The 23837-nt window shown below is 40.3% G+C and overlaps 1 protein-coding gene across 3 annotated transcripts in view; it reads left to right on the top strand.

Annotated features, from left to right (window-relative positions):
* The first annotated feature begins 1591 nt into the window (after nucleotides 1-1591).
* The window catches only part of DCAF10 (DDB1 and CUL4 associated factor 10), a 62353-nt gene continuing 40107 nt past the window's right edge, over nucleotides 1592-23837 (top strand). For 2 of the 3 annotated variants that reach the window (XM_055293645.2, XM_063609019.1), the window contains exons 1-2: nucleotides 1687-2225; nucleotides 20175-20288. In XM_055293645.2, the coding sequence (XP_055149620.1) occupies nucleotides 1687-2225; nucleotides 20175-20288 (653 nt within the window). Of the gene's footprint in view, nucleotides 2226-20174; nucleotides 20289-23837 lie in introns of all 3 variants that reach the window. The other variant, XM_055293643.2, reaches the window with a different exon arrangement.

Raw genomic sequence — 23837 nt, 5'->3', positions numbered from 1 at the left:
AATTCCCAAGAGCATGAGTCTCTATGGGCAACGACCTTTGGTCTGGCAGCCTCCTAGACCAGTGGCTAATCTATAGCCTGGTTACTCAAATAGTTGTCCTACCCTGGCTATTAGGCAAGGAAAGCTAGGTAACAGCTACAAAATTCAACAGCCTAGGACTTCTAGGATGGGTTCAGTAGAATATATGTGCTGGCATACACATGAAGAGTGTGAATGCCAGGCAAGTAGGCGGCTACAGTAGATTGGACCCATCCTGTGGGTCTCCAGAGAAGTAGAACCAATAGGAGATATAGATATAAGAGAACATTTAGTATGGGAATTGGTTCATATCATTGTAGAGGAGTCCCATGATCTGCAGTCTGCAAGCTGGAGAACCAGGAAATCTGGTGGTGTAATTCAGTCCGAGTCTGAAGGTGTGAGAATCAGAGGAGCTAATGGTATAACTCCTGGTCCAAGACTGAAGGCCTGAAAACTGACGATGAGTCCCCAAGTCCAAAGCCTGCAGAACTGAGTTTTGATGTCTAAGGGCAGAAGATGGATGTACCAACTTAAGAGAAAGTAAAATCACCCTTCTGCCTTTTTATTCCTTTTCAGTCTTTAATGAATAGGATGATGCCTGTCCACACTGGTGAGGGCAGATCTTCTATTGATTCAAATGCTAATCTGTCCTGGAAACACCCTCACAGGCACACACAGAAATAATGTTTTTCCAGGCCATCTGGGCATCTCTTAGCCCAGTCAAGTTGACCCAGAAAAGTAACTATCACCTATTTGCCATCTTTCATTTAAGCCCAGATACACAGACCTTGGGTAGCACATCCAAACCTGTTTCCGCTCAGTCTCTCATTTGCCTTGTGACAAATAGGTTTTGGAAGAAGTTGCCTGTGGTCACCCTGAACTTGTTGTGCCTTTAAGAGTTGGGCATGCTGGCCAGGCGCGGTGGCTCATGCCTATAATCCCAGCACTTCGGGAGGCCGAGACGGGTGGATCACGAGGTTCAAGACCAGCCAGGCCAAGATGGTGAAACCCCATCTCTACTAAAAAATACAAAAAATTAGCCGGTCGTGGTGGTAGGCGCCTGTAATTCCAGCTGCTCGGGAGGCTGGGGCAGAGAATTGCTTGAACCCGGGAGACAGAGGTTGCAGTGAGCCACTGCACTCCAGCCTGGGTGACAGAGCGAGACTCCATCTCAAAAAAAAAAAAAAAAAAAAAAGAGTGGCATATCACCTATTCTGTGTGGCCTGCACGTAATGCACTAATTCTTAATCCCTCGCTGATCCCAGTGTCAAGTGGAGACACCAGTACATACTCAGCCTCACAGGACTGACTGGTCAGGCCACTCATCCCCAGGCACGCGGCCACCGGTCACTGACAACTACAGACCGACTCTCTGCCACCCAGATCAGGTGCCCAGATGATAACGCCCCATATAGCCCAGCCCCCGGTATCCTCAGTCGCTCACACAGGTGACTACTCACTCCCTACCTCCGTTCCCGGGGCTGCAGCGCCCCGGACCCGGCGGTGTCTCAGCTTTCCCGGTCCCCGGCGGGCGGTAGCTGAGGGGCGGCGCGGATTTCCAGCCGGTGGGGTTAGGCCGCTGCACGCCGGAAGTGGCAGCTGAACAGGGGGCACTGAGGTGTCGGCCGGCGGGGCAGTGGCCCGGAGCGGGGGGCGGGGGCATTGGTCATGTTTCCCTTTGGGCCCCATAGCCCTGGAGGGGACAGATCGGCCGGAGCCGGGGCTGAGGAGCCGGCGCCCCACGAGGGGCAGGCAGCAGCCACCAGGCCGCCCTCGCCGCTGCATCCCGGGGCTGATGCGACCCATCCCCCTCCACCCGCCCGGAGCCCTCGCCGCCCCGGCGCCCCATCGCTGTTCCCGGCCCCGCGTTCTGGAGAGCTAGGGCTGCCCGGAGCTCCGGAGTCCTCAGCTGCCTCCGCCCAGGGAGAGCCATCACCTCCCTCCCCTCCGCGCCGGCGGCCCGGGGCAGACTGCAACGCCGACAGCCGGGGCCGACACGGCCTCAGCGCGGGCCTGGGCGGCCCTGGCGCCAGGCTGTTCGGGTGGCTGAAAGAGCGCAGCCTGGGCCGCGGGCTGTTCGTGGACCCGGCGCGGGACAATTTTCGCACCATGACTAGCCTCTACGGTTCCATCCACCCCGCGGACTCGGTGTACCTCAGCACCCGCACCCACGGCGCCGTCTTCAACCTCGAGTACTCGCCCGACGGGTAAGCGCGGCCCCTCGGAGGGCGGGCGCCCGCCTCCGCCCGGCTCAGCTGCCAGCGGACGGCCGTCCTGGGCTCGCCTCCCCCGCCCGGGCCGAGGTTAGCGAGGCCGTTTGGGGCCGCTGGCCTTCGTGCCTCCTGGCACTTTCTGAAGCGCGTTCTGGCCCTTGGAACCCCCAGCCCAGCTTTTTGAGGCAGGCAGGTGGGGCCCCACTTGCTCGCCGTCAGGACTTGGGCTCTGTGAAGGAGAAATGCCCGAAGCCACACAGCGGACCTGTCACAGCCAGCCCACAACTGGGGCTTTCTGGTACACAGTAGGTGCTCAGTAAATACATTTTGAATAAATGCCCACTTTCTCCCCATCATCCTAGGCTCACGTTTTCCTACCTAAACCTGTGTCGGGGTAGGAAGGCTGTAGATTCCTTGCACTCTGTACCTGAACTTGCCGCCATGATGGGGCAAGTGCGTTCCTTTGCTCAAGGAAGATACAGTACTAAGACACTGTAGAGACGTGGCTTTCATGATTTGGGTCATTTGTGAAGTCCCCAGGCTAGACTACCGCCCTTTTCTTGGCTGATTAAATATTTATTGTATGGCTTTGCTTTAACGGGAACTTTCCAAAATCGTATCTATTTAAAACTTTGTCAGTACACAAGTCCGCCATCAAAAGAAAAAATTTGCACAGTTCCACCATGAGGTGACATAGTTAATGTAATTCTTACCCCATCAAAGCCTCTCGGTTGCTAGTTGTTTACTCAGTTGCTCATTCATTCATTCTCTCATTCGGTATGTATTTGTTGAGCACTTGCTATGTTCCAAATGCAGGAGTAACCGTGCTGAGCAAAACCAGCTAATGGCACTGTTTTCATTGAGCCTGGGACTTAATGGTTCAACTAGATAGTAGATAGCCTTACTAAATAATGCATAAAATATATTTGTTAATTGAGATAAAGTCTTGAAGGAACCTGTTATGGACACTGTGTTCACGGATTCCCTGAGGAAGTGACACCTAAATGAAAATAAAAATGAGTAGGAAATAAATTAGTCAAGATAGGGTTGGGAAAGGGATAGAAGTATTTCAGATGGAGATGATTGGTATGTCAAAGGTCGTAGAAGGGCAGCATGTCGTGTTACAGAAGGTGGAAAAAAATAGGTTTACAAAGCAAAAAATTTTGCTGAAGAAAGACCTACAGTTGCTAAGGAAGGAGCAAAGCAATAGAAGCAGGAGTTACTGTGAGCAAGTAGACTCTATTCCATTTCAATGATGGAAGTGCTTCCTAATCACACGTGGTGCTGGGATCTCTGGGGTCTCAACAGCAATTGGTTGGAGCATGTAGCAGTGGATGCACACCTGAATAAGGTGGAAAACTGGTGAGAGGAGCAACTATTTTGCTGAAACTTATTCATGGAACCTCGCAGCCTCCTTCCTTCAGTCAAGCCCTATTCCTAAAGTTTCCCTGAAAACACCAAGTCTGTTCTCAAATATTCAGTTTCTCTCTTCATCTCCCAGCCCCTGTCCTCCCAACCTCCTACCGATACTTTCAGGAATTCAGAAGCAGCTATTTCTACTTTTTGGATGTGGGATTTTAGGTGGGAGTATAATGAGAAGAACAGATTTTAGAGCTGTTAGAATAAGGGATATATTGCTTAGTTTTTGTTTGAATCTAGAATGTATTTTCTCATAACCGTTTTGTAAAAGGTGGTTAGGAACTCTTGCACTTAATTCAATAATTTTAAATTACACAATTAACATATATGCTCATTGTGTAAAACCTAGGCAATAAATGAGCAAAAAATACCTAAACATCGCTTATGATCCCAGAGATTAAATGGATATCTAAGGAAATTTTTACTTTGTGTATGTTTATTTTAATATAAACATGGTATCACTGTTTTGTAGCTTGCTTTTCTTACAGTATATTGTGAACTGCTTATGTTAATAAATATATTTCTATAACTAACATTTTTCATTAGTTTAAATAAAACCTCTTTGAACAAATATTTTGTATTTATATCTTTAGGATAAATCCCTAGAATGAGTTATTGTTACGAAGATTTCTATACCTATTGTTAAATTGCCCTCTGCAAAGATCATACTAATTCTCATTACTGTATTCTGATTCCTACATTCTAGACACATGCCTGTCTCCTCATACCCTTGGCAACACTGCATACTGCCATTCTTTTTCATGTTTATCAGGGTGATGAGTGAAAATACTTCAGTGTTTTAATTTTTCAGTCTTCTTACTTCATCTAGTATGCCCTACATTTGTGTAGGACTTAAAGTAATTTTACAGATAGATGACATATCCGTGTTAAATGAGATAATTTCTCATATCTTTCAGTTAAATATGAGTTAAATCAGCTTACCAGGTAGCATAACCACTGTCATCCTCAAGGACTTCTCAATACAGAGAAGGAGGCGGTGACACAGAATGTAAAAATTAAAATTATGAATTTAATAGAGACCAGAATATAAGGAATTTGGCAATAAAAAAAGATAAATGGATTAGAAGGTATTTTCTAAAGAATTCAAAAAATGTTTTAAGTGATAGAAACATTGTCAAGTGTATCACCTTCTAAAATGACATTTTGAAAAAGTAAAATTGATAATGTTAATAAATTATAGTATGTCAGACCCTGTCAAACTGTTGTCCATGAGAACACATTAGGCACAGCTATAGAGATAATTCACATATTGGAAAATAGAAGCAAAGAAACTAACTAGATTACAGACCTGGAAAACACAGAGATTGAAAATATGAAAAGGAGATTTAGTAACATAGAGCATAGAGAGAAAAAGCGTACCATATAGTTAGCCAGAGTTCCTGAAGAAACTGGGACTATTTTCTTTATACCATATAAGCATATCATGTGGTATAAGAGGGACTATTTGAAGACATAATAGCTGAGAACTTTCCAGAATTGAAGAAAGGCACCAAGCCATGATTTAAGAAGCCCAACAAACCCAGGGCCGGGCGCGGTGGCTCAGGCCTGTAATCCCAGCACTTTGGGAGGCCGAGGCAGGCGGATCATGAGGTCAGGAGATCGAGACCATCCTGGCTAACACGGTGAAACCCTGTCTCTACTAAAAATACAAAAAAATTAGCCAGGCGTGGTGGCGGGCGCCTGTAGTCCCAGCTACTCGGGAGGCTGAGGCAGGAGAATGGTGTGAACCCAGGAGGCAGAGCTTGCAGTGAGCCAAGATTGCGCCACTGCACTCCAGCCTGGGCGACAGAGCAAGACTCCGTCTCAAAAAAAAAAAAAAAAAAAAACAAGAAGCCCAACAAACCCAAGCAAGAATTCTTTCTAGACATATTGTAGTGAAACTGTGGGACAATAAATACAAAATCTTAAAAGATAGAGGAAAAAGGGGCTGGGTGCGGTGGCTCATGCCTGTAATCCCAGCACTTTGGGAGGCTGAGGTGGGCGGATCACCTGAGGTCAGGAGTTCGAGACCAGCCTGACCAACATGGAGAGACCCTGTCTCTACTAAAAATACAAAACTAGGCGAGCGTGGTGGCGCATGCCTGTAATCCCAGCTACTCAGGAGGCTGAGGCAGGAGAATCACTTGAACCTGGGAGGTAGAGGTTACGATGAGCCAAGACCATACCACTGCACTCCAGCCTGGGCAACAAGAGCAAAACTCTTTTTTTTTTTTTTTTAACAGAGTAGAGAAAAAAGGCCTCAAAGGAGCGACTATGAGAGTGATAGCCAATTAGTCTTCAACCATAATATAAATCTAGAGACAGTGGTAATTATTTTCAATATGCCAGGAAAAAAACCTCAGTCTAGATTTATACCCAACAAACATAGGTTCTTTGTCCTTGTCAAGAACAAAGATGAAATAAATACATATTCAGACAAGGAAAGCTGAGTAAGTTTGCCAGCAGACCTCCAATAAAGGAATTCTAAGTTCAGAGAGAAGGAAATTATTTTCAAATGGAAGGTCTGAGAAGCTAGAAGGAATGAAGAACAAAAAGTGTTAAATATGTATGTACATGTTAATCTGATAATGTCTTTTGGGATTAATAGAGATGGAACAAAAATAGAAGACATTGATAGCATATAAATTATGAAGTGAGGGCGGGTGTGGTGGCTTATGCCTGTAATCCCAGCACTTTGGGAGGCCGAGGCAGGTGGATCACTTGAGTCAGGAGTGTGAGACCAGCCTGGCCAACCTGGTGAAACCGTCTCTACTAAAAATACAAAAAAATTAGCCTGGCGTGGTGGCATACACCTGTAATCTCAGCTACTTGGGAGGCTGAGGCAGGAAAATCACCTGAACCTGGGAGGCAGAGGTTGCAGTGAGTGGAGATCACATCACTGCACTCCAGCTTGGGTGACAGAGTGAGACTCCGTCTCAAAGTAAAATAAAAATAAATGATAAGGTGATATTCTAAGTTTTTATGTTTTTGAGGGGATAATTATATATGTTAACTTTAGGCTTTAATAGGTATTTAAAATTTTCAAGCAACCAAAAGATAAGAAAGATTATAATTTCCAGACTAGTACAAGAAAAAGAACAGAATGAGAAAAAAATTCCAAAAGGCAAGAAAGGAAAAGAAAAAAAAGATAAATAAAAGGCACAAAGAATAGCTGAAAATAAATCCAAACATTACTAGTTGCAATAACTATAAGGTACTAAATATTCTAATTAAAAGACAAAGAGTAGCTTGGCGCAGTGGCTCATGCCTACAATCCCAGCATTTTGGGAGGCCAAGGCAGGTGGATCACTTGAGCCCAGGAGTTTGAGACCAGCCTGGGCAACATAGGGAGACCCTGTCTCTACAAAAAGTACAAAAATTAGCTGGTTGTGGTGACGTGCCCCTTTGTCCCAGCTACTCGGGTGGCTGAGGCAGGAGGATCATTTGAGCTGGGAGGGTAGAGGCTGCAGTGAGCCAGGATTGTGCCACTGCACTCCAGCCTGGGCAACAGAGACCCTGTCTTGCAAAAAATAAAATTAAATTAAAAAATAAATAAAAGAACAGTACCTCTTAAAATCTTACTCTTAATGGCATTTGTAGACTACATTCAGGCCTGCTATTCAGCTGATACTGGTTCAGCTATACTAGTTGTTAAAATATTGATATGTCCATAGTGGTTGAACAGTTACTGCCCCAAGCCTGTTAAGTGTCATCTTAATGCTTCATCGCCTTCCTTGGGACTTCCTATAGTAACCAATTGTATAGCAACTAAAGAGTTAAGAACTGGGACAGCAAGAGACAGTCAGCAAACATCTCATTGGAGAACTACAGGGCAGCAGCCATTCTAATTACTCCTCACCCATGCCTGGCACCCTCCAACACAAAAAAAATCCATATGCCCAGTGACCGTCTGGCTTCCCTAAGAGTAGGGCTGCCTACCTTTCTCATGTCACTCTCACATGGCCCCTTTGGGAACTGCAGCCCCGGGAGATCCAGAAAGAAGAGCAGTCAAATGAGAGTAATAGTATTGTACTACTGCAGTTATCATCAAAATATATTAATTCTCTTGGCACAGTATACACTCCCATGGCAGGATAGAATCTACAGCAGATGATCAAGGCCTGTAGGGATGGTTTATGTATGAATAACTTCTGGGATGCACATCCTTAGTTTTATCATTCTTGTTTAATTTCCCCATTATTTAGATAGGATAAGTGTGCCAACACCCAATGAATACCTGCCTACAGTAGGCATTAATGACACTCATGTTATAAATGAAAATGACTACCAAAATACATCTTTTTCTGTCTACCAGACACATTTAGTTGGGGAAATTAAGAAGCAGAAAGTTTATTAAATGAAGGTTCTATACCCTGGTGTATGCTGTTAACTGCTGTGTTACATTACCTCTCACCTGGACTGAGGGATTAGGTTTAATATAATTAAGTATATCAATAAATTATTTTTGTGACTTAGTTATTAATATATTTAAACAAATATTGAATATATGAAACAGCAAGCATTTGAAGGGCTAAAAACATTTTTAAATATACTTATTGTTACTTCAGCAAAAGCCAAAAAGAGGATTCAGCTCCCATGAACAATTCTGTTGATGTTAAGAGTGATTTCTTTTTTTAAGGCCAGGTATGGCAGCTCGTGCCTATAGTCCTAGCACTTTGGGAGGATGAAGGTGGAGGATTGCTTGAGCTCGAGTTCAAGACCAGCTGGGGCAACATAGGGAGACCTTGTCTCTACAAAAAATTTTAAAGAGAGTGATTTTTTTTTAACATATCATGACTACAAGTTACTTAATGACTATAAATTTAATGTGGGCATTCTTAGAAGGGCTTTACTAGTTTCCTATGTCAATTCATGGTTCAGACAAGGGCATCTGTGTCAAAAGATTATGGCTATAATTTCCAAAAATTAATAAATGATTGAAAATTACTAGAAAGATTTAATGAACAATCTGAGCTACAATGGTTATCACCTGGTGAGCATTTTATAATCTATATAGGTTAATTTATTTAGAAAATGTTTTAAAATTTTATTCATGTTAATTTATATTACCATTGAATTTTCTTTTTTCTTTTTTTTTTTTTTTTTTGAGACAGAGTTTTACTCTTCTTGTCCAATCTGGACTGCAATGGCGCGATCTTGCCTCACTGCAACCTCCAGCTCCCGGGTTCAAGCAATTCTCCTGCCTCAGCCTCCCAAGTAGCCGGGATTACAGGCATGCATCACCACGCTTGCCTAATTTTGTATTTTTAGTAGAGATGGGGTTTCACCGTGTTGGTCAGGCTGGTCTTGAACTCCTGACCTCAGGTGATCCACCCACCTCAGCCTCCCAAAGAGCTGGGATTATAAGCGTGAACCATTGTGCCTGGCCTGAATTTTTAACCTTTTTGAATATCACACTTAACTGTATGTAACAGCCGCTTCATCCTTATTTTTTTCAAACACACATGACACCACAAGTTTCAAAAGATTGGTATCATACCGAATACAGTTTCTCACCACAATGTGATCACTAGAAGTAAATAAAAAGATAACTAGCTGGCATGGTGGTTCATACCTGTGATGCCAACACTTTGGGAGGCTGAGGCAGGTGGAGCACTTGAGCCTGGGAGTTCAAGACCATCCCTACAAAAAATACAAAAATTAGCCAGTTGTGGGGCTCACGCCTATAGTCCCAGCTACTTGGGGGGCTGAGGTGGGAGGATCACTTGAACCCCAGAAGCAGAGTTTGCAGTGAGCCAAAATCGCGCCACTGCACTCCAGCCTGGGCGACAGAATGAAACCCTGTCTCAAGAAAAATATTATATATATTATATAAAAATATAAAATATATATTTATATTATATAAAATATGTATTTATATTATATAAAATATATATTATATACAAATATATATTATACAAAATATATATTTATATCATAAAATATATATTATATACAAATATAAATTATATAAAATATATATTATATAAAATATATATTTTATATTTAAAATATATAAATTTAAATTTTTATATTATATATTTTATATTATATATAGATATATTTTTTATATTATATATAAGATATATATTTTATATTATATATAAGATATATTATATATTTTATATTTTTGGAAGTCAAGAGACAAGTATAATTAAAAAGATAACCAGAGGCCTGGCACAGTGGGTCACACTTGCAATCCCAGCACCTTGGAAGACTGAGGTGGGAGGATCTGGCAGGAGTTCAAGACCAGCCTGGGCAAGGAAGAGACTGTCTATAAAAATTTAAAAATTAGCCTGGTGTGATGGCATGTGCCTGTGGTCCTAGCTACCCAGGAAGGTGAGGCAGGAGGACTGCTTGAGCTTGAGAGTTTGAGGTTGCCACTGCATTCTAGCCTGGGTGACAGAATGAGACTCTATCTCAAAGAAAAAAAAAAAACTAGAAAAGTCTCATACATTTTCAAAAAAAATTGATAAATTCATGGGTCAAAGGGGAAATTATAATGGAAATTAGAAATGTTCAGAACGAAATGATAAATGAAATCATATGTCTCAAAACTTGTGGGATACAAGTAAAGCTGTACTTAGTAGGAAAATTATAGTCTTTAATAAACTGATAAAGAAAATTAATGAGCTAAGTATTCATCTCAAGAAAGAGAATAGCAAAGTTATCTGCAAATAATAGGAAAGTCCATGTAAAGAGAGAAGGAAATTAGTTAAAAAAAAAAAGGTAGAAATTAGTGAAATTTTAAAAACCATCAGAAATACTGAATAGGGACAAAGTTTTGTCTTTGAAAACACTTATAAAAATGAAAAACATTCATGGTACTAAGAAAATGCACAGACAATATTCAGAATAAAAAGGGGGACATAGGTCGGCACGGTGGCTCACATCTGTAATCTTAGCACTTTGGGAGGCCGAGGCGGGTGGATCACCTGAGGTCAGGAGTTCGAGACCAGCCTGGCTAACATGGCGAAGCCCTGACTCTACTCAAAATACAAAAATTAGCCAGGCCTGGTGGTGGGTGCCTACAATCCTAGCTACTCTGGAGGCTGAGGCAGGAGAATCGCTTGAACCCGAGGGGCGGAGGTTGCAGTGAGCCAAGACTGTGCCACTTCACTCCAGCCTGGGCAAAAGAGCGAAACTCTGTCTCAAATTAAAAAAATAAAAGGGTGGGAGGGGCAGGGTGGCCGTGTGTGGTGGCTCACGCCTGTAATCCCAGCACTTTGGGAGGCCAAGGCGGCTGGATCACCTGAGGTCCGGAGTTTGAGTTCAGCCTGGCTAACATGGTGAAACCCCATCTCTACTAAAAATACAAAAAAAGTAGCTGGGCATGGTGGCAAACGCCTGTAATCCCAGCCACTCAGGAGGCTAAGGCAGGAGAATCGCTTGAACCTGGGAGGCGGAGGGTTGCAGTGAGCCGAGATTGCGCCACTGCACTCCAGCCTGGGCAACGAGAGCAAAACTCCGTCTTAAAAAAAAGTTGGGGGGACAATTTTATATGCAAGAGGTAGATGGTTTGGACCAAACTTCCAACTGAGAATAATCAGAAAAGCTAGAGGAAATAGTAAATATTTAATGTAAGATATAGAAAGCTTATGTTTGAGGGGATTAGAGCATCATCAGGGCAATGAAGAAATTGCAGGGTCAAGTTCTAAAAAATAGGAAAGCCAGTGATGTGTGCCCAGCATTTGAGCTCACTTCTCTGAGAGGCATCTGTCAATTTCAAAAGCAGCAGCAGCAATGAGGCTGAATGGTATTTCTTTCTTTTTTTGAGACGGAGTTTCGGTCTTGTTGCCCAGGCTGGAGTGCAATGGCGTGATCTTGGCCCACTGCAACCTCCGCCTCCAGGGTTCAAGCGATTCTCCTGCCTCAGCCTCCGGATTAGCTAGGATTATAGGCGCCCGCCACCACGCCTGGCTAATTTTTGTATTTTTAGTACAGACGGGCTTTTTCCATGTTGGTCAGGCTGGTCTCGACCTCCCGACCTCAGGTGACCCGTCCGCCTCGGCCTCCCAAAGTGCTAGGATTACAGGCGTGAGCCACTGCGCCTGGCCTCTGAATGGTATTTCTAATGGACTCATGGGTGGGATAGATGAGATTACAAGAACTGCAATTTAGGATCCGCAATTTAGGTTTGGGATTGAAACTCCCCTCCCCCCACCCAATATACCCTAGGACTAAAGGTGAATCCAGAATAGACAGTACTCATAGGGAATAAAGGTCAGCTTCAAATAATCTCATTCCCTACATAGATTAAGAAGACCTCAGATTGCCGGCACCTCTACTCTAGCTTACTTGCCATAATTAAATATGAATCTTCTATGGAAGAAGAAAATATGCAGCTGAGTGCCGTTGCTTACACCTTTAATCCGAGTTCTTTGGGAGGCTGAGGAGGGAAGACTGATTGAGGCCAGGAGTTGGAGACCAGTCTGAGCAACATAGCAGGAGACCCCATATCTGCAAAAAATTTAAAAATTAGCTGGGCAAGGTGGTGTGCGCCTGCCATTAGCTACTCTGGAGGGTGAGGTGGGAGGATTGTTTAAGCCCAGGTGTTTGAGGTTACAGTGAGCTATAATCACACCACTACACTTCAGCCTGGGTGACTAAGCAAGACCCTGTCTCTAAAGAAATTTTTAAAAAAGATAATATATCATCCAGTGCTTTAAATTATCCCTACAATTTTCGTATACAGTGATGAGCACTCGTACAAAGAGATTCGTTGTCTGAAAGACCAAGAAAATCAGCAAACAATAGAAATAGACCCACAGGAGATCTGACATTAAAACTATTTAATATGTTCAAGGAATTATAAGATGGAGAAATTTAGCAGAGAACTAGAAGCTATAAAAAGAAAACCCTAGAACTAAAAAGTACAGTAACTGATAAAAACTCACTGGATGATTTAACAGCAAACTGGACACAGCTGAAGGATTTGTGAGCTTGAGAACAGATGAGAAAAAAATATACAGAATAAAGCTCAGATTTACCAAAATGGGACATAGAGATTGAGATATGTCATAAGATACAGGGAAAAGATCTTTATAAATGGAGTTTCAGAAAGATATTAAAGAGAATGAAGATAAATCAATATTTGAACAGATAATGGATGACAATTTTAAAAATTAACAAAAGACATTGTAGATTCAAGAAAGGCTATACATCTCAAGCAAGAGAAAGACAAAAAAAGCAGGCCAGGCATGGTGGTGCACCCCTGTAATCCCAGCACTTATGGAGGCTGAGGTAGTTGGACCTCTTGAGCTCAGGAGTTTGAGACCAGCCCAGCCAACATGGCAAAACCCTGACTCTACAAAAAAATACAAAAAAATTAGCCGGGTGTGGTGACATGTGCCTGTGGTCTCAGCTACTCAGGAGGCTGACGGAGGAGGATCACTTGAATCTGGGAGGTCGAGGCTGCAGTGAGCTGAGATTGCGCCACTGCACTCCAGCGCCACCACACTCCAAACCTTCTGAAACTGCTTCAAAAACAAACAAAAAAAACCTTCCAACTGCTTTAAAAACAAAAACAAAAATCCCTACCAACTGCTTCAAAAACAAACAACAAAAAAAAGAAGAAAAAAAGAAAGATAAAGCCACACTTAGCTACAAGAGTAAAGCTGCTAAAACTAAAATAAAACATACATGCACAAAGACAAAGAAAATCTTAAAAGCAGCTAGAGGAAAGAGATAGATTACTTTCAAAGGAGGCTCAAAAAGAGAGCTAAGTTCACTGCGGAAACAATGGAAGTCAAGAGACAATTGCCAGACAAATATTGAGAGAATTTGCCACTATCAGATCTACACAGAAACAGGTAACAAAATTATTCTTTAGGAGGAAGGAAAAAGGTGGAAGACCAGAGGTACAGGAAAGAATGAAAAGAACAAAAATAAATATGCGTGTAAATCAAAATGAATGTTAACTTTTTTTCTTGTTTTTAGACAGAGTCTTTCTCTGTCATCCAAGCTGGAGTGCAGTGGCATGAACACTGCTCACTGCAGCCTTGACTTCCTGGGCTCAAGTAGTCCTCTTGCCTCTGTCTTTTGTGTAGCTGGGGCCACAGGCACACGCCAGCATGCCTGGCTAATTTTTTTATTTTTTGTAGAGACAAGGTTCTCAGTTGTTTGTCCAGGCTGGGAATGGTATAAAACATGAGAAATTTTAGTAGAGCATTAAATTTATATATAATTATATCTAAAAATTAAATATTAGGATGGGATAAAGGAAGTTGAAGTGAGCTAAGGTTCTTGCATCATCCAGGAAGTAATAATTATGTACTTCACTTTAAAAAGTTGATGCATGATGTTAGCTCTTTAGGTATTCGCTAAAAGAATAGTAAAAGAATATATTTAACATACTAAATAGTGTACGGGGAGATATCAATAGCAAATATATATATATTCTTAGAGATGGGGTCTTGCACTGTTGCCCAGGCTGGAGTTCATTGGTGCTGTCACAGCTCACGGCAACCTCCAACTCCTGGGCTCAAGCAGTCCTCCCGCCTGTCTCCTGGGCAGCTAGGACTGCAGCCATAAGCCTCTATGCCTGGCCATTTTATTTTTTTATAGAGATAGGGTCTCCACGTGTTGTCCAGGCTGATCTCCAACTCCTGGCCACAAGCTATCCTCCCGCCTTGGACTCCCAAAACACTAGGATTACAGGCATTGGCCAATGTGCCTGGTCAAAAAAATGTTTAAAGCAACTGAAAAGGGACACAGAACAGACAGGACAAATGGAAAGTAAATTCTAAGGTGACAGATTTCAACTCAAAGATTGCTAGTAGTTACATTAAATGTAATTTGACTGAGACAATGATTGTCAGATCAGATTTTTAAAAACTGCTTACAGAAGACATACCTGAAATGTAAGGATACACAGTTTTAAAGTAAAAGGATGTCAAGGCATACCATTGCTAGCATTAGCTAAATGAAAGTTGGTGTGTTATGTTAATATCAGACAACACAAAAAGCAAATTCATACAATTTCCAAGCATTGAGATTGAGCAGTTTGTTTTTCAATGAAAGTTCAGGAAATAAATAACTAGAAAATCTCTTTATTTTTGGAAATGCTCTTTTAAATAACTTGTGAGCCAAAGAAGAAATCACAGTATAAATTATAAAATATTTGAAACTGAATGATGAAAACACTATCAAAATTTGTGCAATTGCAGCTGAAGCCATGTATAGAGGAAAATCTTAGATCCCTAAATGCAGACATTAGAAAAGAAGAAAGGCTGAATAGTCAATAAGCTAAGCATCCATCTCAAGAACTTTGAAACAGAACAACAAATTATACCCAAAGAAGGTAAAAAGAAGGAATAGAGTGCAACTGAACCACTTTGAAACTATTTGCCACTATCTTTTTTTTTTTGAGATGGAGTCTCACTCTGTCACCCAGGCTGGAGTGCAATGGCATGATCTCGGGTTACTGCAACCTCCACCTCCTGAGTTCAAGTGATTCTCCTGCCTCAGCCTCCCGAGTAGCTGGAATTACAGGCGTGTGCCACCACGCCAGCTATTTTTTTTTTTTTTTTTTTTTTGGTATTTTTAGTAGAGATGGGTTTCACCATGTTGGCCAGCCTGGTCTCAAACTCCTGACCTTGTGATCTGCCCGCCTCGGCCTCCTAAAGTGCTGGGGTTACAGGCGTGAGCCACCACGCCTGGCCTTCAATTTTTTTTTCTAAGAGACAGGGTCTTGCTGTGTTGCCAGGCTGGTCTCAAACTCCTGGGCTCAAGTGATCCTCCTGCCTCAGCCACCCAAAGTGCTGGAATTATAGGTGAGAGCCACTGTGTCTGGCCTTTAAAGTTTAAAAATAGAAACAGAAGATATTGTGAACAACTTCATGCCAATAGAATTCTAAAGTTCAATGAAATAGGCTAATTCCTAGAAAAGTAGAAACTACCAAAACTGACATTAGTAGAAGATTAGAAAGTAGTATCGTAACCAATAATACTGCATCAGTAGTTAGGTCTAGATGGTTTTATAGACTAGAACTACCAAATTTACAAAAAATAAATAATCCCAATTTACATAAACTATTCCAGTGTATAAAATAACAAGGGCCAATCTTAACTCATTCTATGATGTTAGCATACACTTTATACCAAAATCTGACATGAATAGCACAAGAAAGCAAAATTACCATGCAATTTCACTGAAGAATAAAGATAGAAAAATCCTAAACAAAATATTAGCCAACCGAATCTAGCAATGAGGTAAAAATAAAAGACTGATTTGAAATTAGAAAGTAAATTAATGTAAATAACTACATTAATATATTAAAGGGAAAATATAGGAATATCTCAATAAATGCTGAAAAATTTCTTACACAGTTTGACATATATTCATGAAAAGAAAGCTTAGCAAAATTGAAACAGAACTTTCCTTAATCTAGTAGTAGGAATCTGCCCAAAAAACCTACAGCAAACATTGTACTTAATGATGAAATGTTGAATATATTCTTGAAGATCAGGAACAAGATGAGTGCCTGTGTAACATTTCTATTCAACATTGTTCTGAAAGTCCTAGTCAGTATAACAACCAAAAAGAGAAGGAAACAGGTTTTTAAAAAGAAGAACAGTCTGGGCATGGTGGCTTACACCTGTAATCCCAGCACTTTGGGAGGCCGAGGCAGGTGGATCACCTGAGGTCAGCAGTTCGAGACTAGCCTGGCCAACATGGTGAAACCCTGTCTCTACTAATAACACAAAAATTAGCTGGGCATCATGGCACATGCCTGTAGTCCCAGCTACGCAGGAGGCTGCGGCAGGAGAATCACTTGAACCCGGGAGGCGGAGGTTGCAGTGAGCTGAGATCACGCCATTGCACCCCAGCCTGGGCAACAAGCGCGAAACTCTGTCTCCAATAAAAAAAAAAAAAAAAAACAGGAAGAACAAAACAATGATTTTTAGATGGTATTATTATCAACCAAAAACCCCAAATAATAGAATAGTAAGATTGATTGATAAATAATCAGTATTAAAAAATCAGTTACATTTCTGTATACCAGCAATAAGCAAAGCCAAAAAAATTTTTCTTGAGACAGGATCTTGGTCAGCTAGGCTGGAGTGCAGTGGCATGATCATAGCTCACTACAGCCTCAACCTCCCTGACTCAGCTGATCCTCCCACCTCAGCCACCCAAATAGCTGGGACTACAGGTGTGCACCACCATACCTGGCTAAATTTTAAATTTTTTGTAGAGACAAGGTCTCACTGTGTTGCACAGGCTGGTCTCAAACTCCTGAGCTCAAGTAATCTTTCCTCCTTGGTCTCCCAAAATTCTGGGATAACAAGAATAAGCCACTGTGTCCAGCATAAGCAAAAATTTTAAAAGAACATTTATTCAAATATATTAAAAAAATCAAGTGCCCAGGAATAAGTTCAACAGAAGGTAGGCATAGGCCATATGGAGGAAACTATACAATTTTATTGAGAAAATTACAGAAGATTTAAATAAATGGAGATAGATTAAGTTAATGGATTGGATGATTCCATATTGTAAAGATAGCAGTTCCATTACAACTTTTTGGGCCAGGTGCTGTGGCTCACGCCTGTAATCCCAGCACTTTGGGAGGCCAAGGTGGGTGGATCACCTGAGGTAAGGAGTTAGAGACCAGCCTGGCTAACATGGTGAAACCCCGTTTCTACTAAAAATACAAAAAATTAGCTGGGCATGGTGGCACACGCCTGTAATCCCAGCTACTTGGGAGGCTGAGGCAGGAAAATCGTTTGAACCCAGGAGGGCAGAGATTGCAGTGAGCTGAGATCGTGCCATTGCACTCCAGCTTGGGCAACAAGAGCAAAACTCTGTCTCAAAAAAAACAACACAACCTTTTGGTATTAATAGATTTAATATAATCTCAATTAACATCTGCACCTGGGGTGTGTGTGTGTGTGTGTGTGTGTGTGTGTGTGTGTGTGTATACATAAATTGATATGTTGATTCTAAGTGTATAAGGATGGTCAAAGGTCCAAGATTTGCTCAGATACTCTAAGAAAATCTTTAATGTGTGGGAAAATGTGTATATTACTGTATGAGGTAAATCAATATTGTATCATATAAATTCTACCTAAGTAATCTCTAAAGTCAGTGCATTTCAATAAAATTTCAACAAAATTTTTTAACAGAACCTGACATGGTATATATAAAATTTACTTGAAGAGAAAGCATAGTATTAGCCAAGAAAAAGTGTTTGTAAAGCAAATGAGGGAGTCTTGCTTTGCCACATAGCAAATATATCATAAGCCTCCTAGAAATTAAGATAGTGTGGTGTTGCATAGAATACCAGTATACAGTTGAAGAACAAAACTTGTATGTAGTGAAGATGGCATTATAAACCAATGTAAATAAGATCAGCCTTGATATTGGGACAAATTGTGTACCAGCAATAAACAAAGCAATATGTATCTTTTAAATAAATATGTATCTTTTAAAAGATACATATCATACCATGTATAAAAATATACTATAATTTGATTCAAACAAAACAGTAACTAGCAGTTTTATAGATCCCTTTTATACAATGTTCAAGATTAAGAATCTCCCAGAGGTTGGCTTTGTGTGGTGGCTCACACCTATAATCCCAGCAATTTGGGAGGCTGAGGCAGAAGGATCACTTGAGGTTTGAGACCAGCCAGGGCAACATGGTGAAACCCTGTCTCCATTTAAAATACAAAAATTAGTCGGGTGTGGTGGCGGGTGCCTGTAATCCCAGTTACTCTGGAGGCTGAGGCAGGAGAATCACTTGAACCAGGGAGGCGGAGGTTGCAGTGAACTGAGGTCACGCCACTGCACTTCAGCCTGGGTGACAGAGCGAGACTTCGTCTCAGAAAAAAAGAATCTCCCAGAGTCTGGGACTGGTGGTTCATGCCTGTAATCCCAGAGTTTTGGGAGGCTGATGTGGGAGGATCACTTGAGGCCAGGAATTTGAGACCAGCCTGAGCAACATAGTGTGATCCCATTTCCACCAAAAAAAAAAAAGTCTCCCAGAACCATTGATTCACTACTTATGCACAAAAGGGAAAAAAGTTCATTTCAGGGTTCTTCTGACTTACAAAAAGAAATAGCTATTTATATGTCTTCAAAAATTACAAATATTAATTTGAATATTTTTACTCCTGATGACTAGCATAAAAAATTTCAGATATTATTAAATTTGAAGTCCAAATGTCTTAAAAAAGGGTTTATGCAGACAAGTCCATGATTACTAAATATAGAAAAGATTTCAACTTTTTTTTTTTTTTGAGACAGAGTCTTACTCTGTCACTCAGGCTGGAGTGCAGTAGCGCGATCTTGGCTCACTGCAACCTCCGCCTCCTGGGTTCAAGCGATTCTCCTGCCTCAGCCTCCCAAGTAGCTGGGACTACAGGCCCCCACCACCACGCCTGGCTAACTTTTTTTGAAATTTTAGTAGAGACAGGGTTTCACTAGGTTGGCCAGGCTGGTCTTGAACTCCTGACCTTGTGATCCACCCACCTCGGTCTCCCAAAGTGCTGGGATTACAGGCGTGAGCCACCGCACCCGGCCAAGATTTCAACTTAATAGTTGTTTTTTAATCTCCCACTTTACCTAAAAAGTTTGTTCTGAATAGAAAAGTTTTTGGCTATTTATTCTATCTTATGTACGTTCATCTTAGTTGTATAAAATACTCAGGATCTCATTTGCTAGAAATGAAACGAATCTGAAAGAGCAGGGCCCACAAAAAACTTAATACTTAATCAAAATAAATAAAATAAAATACGATAGATTTTCACAAATCAAAACAAGGTTTGTCAAAGGTTTGTAAAAACATAACTTTGCAGTGGGGAAGGCCTGAAACAAGAGACAAACCTAAAAAACCATGAAGGAAAAGACTGATAAGTATGACTATGTTTAACTGGTCTGATAGGTTATATGCCAGGTATTTTCCAGTACATTTTATTGACAGTGATGAAGAAATATATAATTTGGTTGTATATGATTTTTCCCCTAAGTTGTCTCATCAATGTACATTTTTTTGGCAACCACCCACCTTTTTTATTTAAAAATATGTTTTGGAGTTCTTTCATATTCATATAAAGCTACCCCTTTCTTTATAACTTCTCTACAGTATTTCAAAGTATTGTGTACTATGGCTTGTATAATCAATCACTCCCTCTGTCATGTACAGTTAAGATACTTTGAATTTCTCCTTTTTACAATGAAGCATATCTTTATATGTCTCTTTGTACTTGTAAGTAATTAGTTCTCTAGATTAAATTCCCAGAAAAAATTGCTGAGTCAAAACATACACCCATTTTAAATTCTGATACTTTAGAGGTGGTGTCCAAACATAAGCTGTAGCAGATTATACTCCACCATAATGTATGAGAGTACCATTTCCTACTACTCTTGCCAATCACAGACAGTATCAATCTTTTAAACATTTGGTACTAACATGGGCAAAAAGTTACTTACCTATAGCTTGTGTAATTATAAATAAGTGAATATCAATAACCAGCGAATGCTAGAAAACTAAACAAGATAAATGTGTCATTTGCTTTCAGGTCAGTGCTGACAGTTGCTTGTGAACAAACTGAAGTTCTGCTTTTTGACCCTATATCTTCAAAGCACATAAAAACACTTTCTGAAGCTCATGAAGACTGTGTAAATAATATCAGGTTAGTATTATAGTGAAAAAGTGAACTTTATCAGTGTGGCCCAAAATGTTCTGTTTTGGAAGTCAGTGAAAATGAAAATGTGTAATGCCTTATCCAGCACTGCTAGATGATCCACATTGTGAATTGTGAATCTAATCCCTTATAAAACTAATCCTTTAATTACAAAACTCTGAAATACATTTCTAACTTCTATATAATTTTACCTTTTCATATATTAGGGTCATCATTATGAACCTCAGCCATGTATTATGCTAGTCCTGTAATGCCTTTGTGCTAATGATCTGTGTAGAATGATGGCAGTCCCATTGCTTAGCACCTCTCACTTCCACCCCACCACCCTCCGCAGAAATACAGACTGTTAAGAGAAAAAGTACATGCACAGACAACTTCTTTGTAGCATCATTGGAAGCTCCTTAATTTTCAATAATGTGGGAAGTGAATTATAATTGAGTAGTTTGGTGATTAATATTCAGTCATTAAAATGATGGTCATAGAGACTACATAGCAACATAGACAAATGCTTGGCATAATACATGTTAAAATTGTGATAAGAATTATACAAATAGGAGATGATATAGAAGAAAAAGATTAAAAGGAAATATTTTAAAATTCTAACAGTAGTTAGAATGGATGGATTATGAGTAATTTTCTATTTTTTCTATGTAATGAGATATTTTATAATTATTACTTTTAATTTTCTAAAAAAAGAAATATGGAAATTACTAGTCAAAGTAACATACTGGGTGTTTTGATGTAACTTCTATGCTCCAAACACATAGAACAATAAATTAAATAGCACAAAATATATAGCCACACTCTGAAACAACATAAACATCTTCGTGGGCCAGAAATGAAACACACACACAAAGTTTTAAACAGGGCTGAAACCACAGACGAGCTGGCTTTCAGTCCAGCACTGACATCTAGCAGTTTTGCTCCTGTCAGGTAAAAGGATTAAGAAGTGCTTAAGTGTTTCATGCAAGGCAGGAACCAGAGCCAGAATCACTACATGAAGCCTGGGGTTTGGTTAAAATATCTGTCTTATTTATGAAAGGCTGAAAAGAGAAAAGAGCTATTCACTACCCAAGACTGTAAGTTTTAGCTGATAAAAACACAGCCTCATCAGTAGCTATTGAATGAAGCCACTTGCTGAGTCAGTAACTGAATGTGTATGTATGATATTTCCAATATCATTATTAAACTGGAGCCCCGAAATGTCATTATAAGGCCTAGTTGTGGACCGGGGGCCCAGATGGCCAAGTGGGAGCAACTCTGAAACCATTAAACAGGAGGAGAGAGAGAAATTAAAAACCCTTTCTACTCAAAAGAAACCTATAACCCAAATTCTAAAATTTATAAAGACATATAATATTAATATAACAAAATCAGCCACCAAAACATTCATTTATCTGGATGAAATTAATTTTATGGAGCAGTTCAACAAAGTCTTTATTTTAAAAAATAAATTATGTATTTATTTTTGACTAGTAATAGATGCATGTAGTACAAAATTCAAAGGTACAAAAAGGGTAAACAGTGAAAAGTAAATCTATCTCCACCTCTTTCACCTAGCCACCCAGTTTCCCTCCCCAAAGGCAACCACTGTTATCCATTTCTTGCTATCCTTTCTAAGATAATTGTTGCATATACAAGCATATATATATACACTCACACATATGTACATTTTTATATAAATGGTAGCATTTACACGTTATTATTTACCTTGCCTTTTTCACTTAATAACATGTTTAGAGATCATTTGATATTAATACCCATGGGATTACCTTATTCTTTTTAATAGCTGCATGGTATTCCAATGATTGGGAGAAACTTTTAAGCCTTTAACTTTTACTTTTAACTTTAACTTTTAAGGCTGCTCAGAGAAATAAATTAAAGGATACGTTCCAATTAAAGAGAGCTTAAAAACTGAAACAAAAGAGATTGAACAAGAAAAAGTCAATGTAGTAAAGAACTAGCTAGAACTCTTAGAAATTAAAAATGTCAAGCTGCCCAGATATAAATCCAAATACTTACAGCCAACCGATCTTGGACAAAGCAAACAAAAACATAACGTGGGGAAAGGACACCCTTTTCAACAAATGGTGCTAGGATAATTGGCTAGCCACACGTAGGAGAATGTAACTGGATTCTCATCTCTCACTTTATACAAAAATCAGCTCAAGATGGATTAAGGACTTAAACCTAAAACCTGAAACTATAATGAAAAAACCCTTCTAGACGTTGGCTTAGGCAAGGATTTCATGACCAAAACCCCAAAAGCAATTGCAATAAAGATAAAGATAAATAGCTGGGACCTAATTAAACTAAAGAGATTTGGCATGGCGAAAGGAACAGTCGGCAGAATAAACAGACAACCCACACAGTGGGAGAAGACTTCACAATCTATACATCTGACAAAGGACTAATATCCAGAATCTACAACAAACTCAAATCAGTAAGAAAAAAACAATCAATCCCATTAAAAAAGTGGGCTAAGGAAATGAATAGACAATTCTCAGAAAAATAATTCTTCATATGTCCAACAAACATAGGAAAAAATGCTCAACATCACTAATGATCAGAGAAATGCAAGTCAAAACCACAGTGCGATACCACCTTACTCCTGTAAGAATGGCCATAATCAAAGAATCAAAAAACAGTAGATGTTGGCGTGGATGCGGTGATCAGGGAACACTTCTACACTGCTGATGGGAATGTAAACTAGTACAGCCGCTATGGAAAACAGTGGAGAGATTCCTTAAAGAACTAAAAGTAGAACTACCATTTGATCCAGCAATTTCACTCCTGGGTATCTACCCAGAGAAAAAGAAGTCATTATTTGAAAAAGATACTTGTACACATGTTTATAGCAGCACAATTCACAATAGCCAAATCGTGGAACCAACCCAAATGCCCATTAATCAATGAATGGATAAAGAAACTGTGGTATATATATATATATACCACATCATATATATATATATATATATATATATATATATACCACATCATATATATATATATATATATATATATATATATATATATATATATATGATGGAATACTACTCAGCCATAAAAAGGAATTAATTAACAGCATTTGCAATGACCTGGATGAGACTGGAGACTATTATTTTAAGTGAAGTAACTCAGGAATGGAAAACCAAACATCACAGGTTCCCACTGATATGTGGGACCTAAGCTATGAGGACGTAAAGGTATAAGAATGATACAATAGACTTTGGGGACTTGAGGGGAAGAGCGGGAGGTTGGGCGAGGGATAAAAGACAACAAATATGGTGCAGCGTATACTGCTTGGGTGATGGGTGCACCAGGGTCTCACAAATCCCCACTAAAGAACTTACTCATGTAACCAAATACCACCTGTATTCCAATAACTTATGGAAAAAAAAAAAAAAGCATCAAGCTGGGCTTGGTATCTTGTACCTGTAATCCCAGCAGCTTGAGAGGCTGAGACAGGAGGATCACTTGAGCCCAGGAGTTCAAGGCTGCAGTGAGCTATGATTGCACCACTGCTCTCAGCCTAGG

Source organism: Symphalangus syndactylus, chromosome 9 (assembly GCF_028878055.3).
Source record: "Symphalangus syndactylus isolate Jambi chromosome 9, NHGRI_mSymSyn1-v2.1_pri, whole genome shotgun sequence".
NCBI lineage: Eukaryota > Metazoa > Chordata > Mammalia > Primates > Hylobatidae > Symphalangus > Symphalangus syndactylus.
The sequence above is the reverse complement of the archived record's forward strand: the minus strand, read 5'-3'. Positions and strand labels throughout refer to the sequence as shown.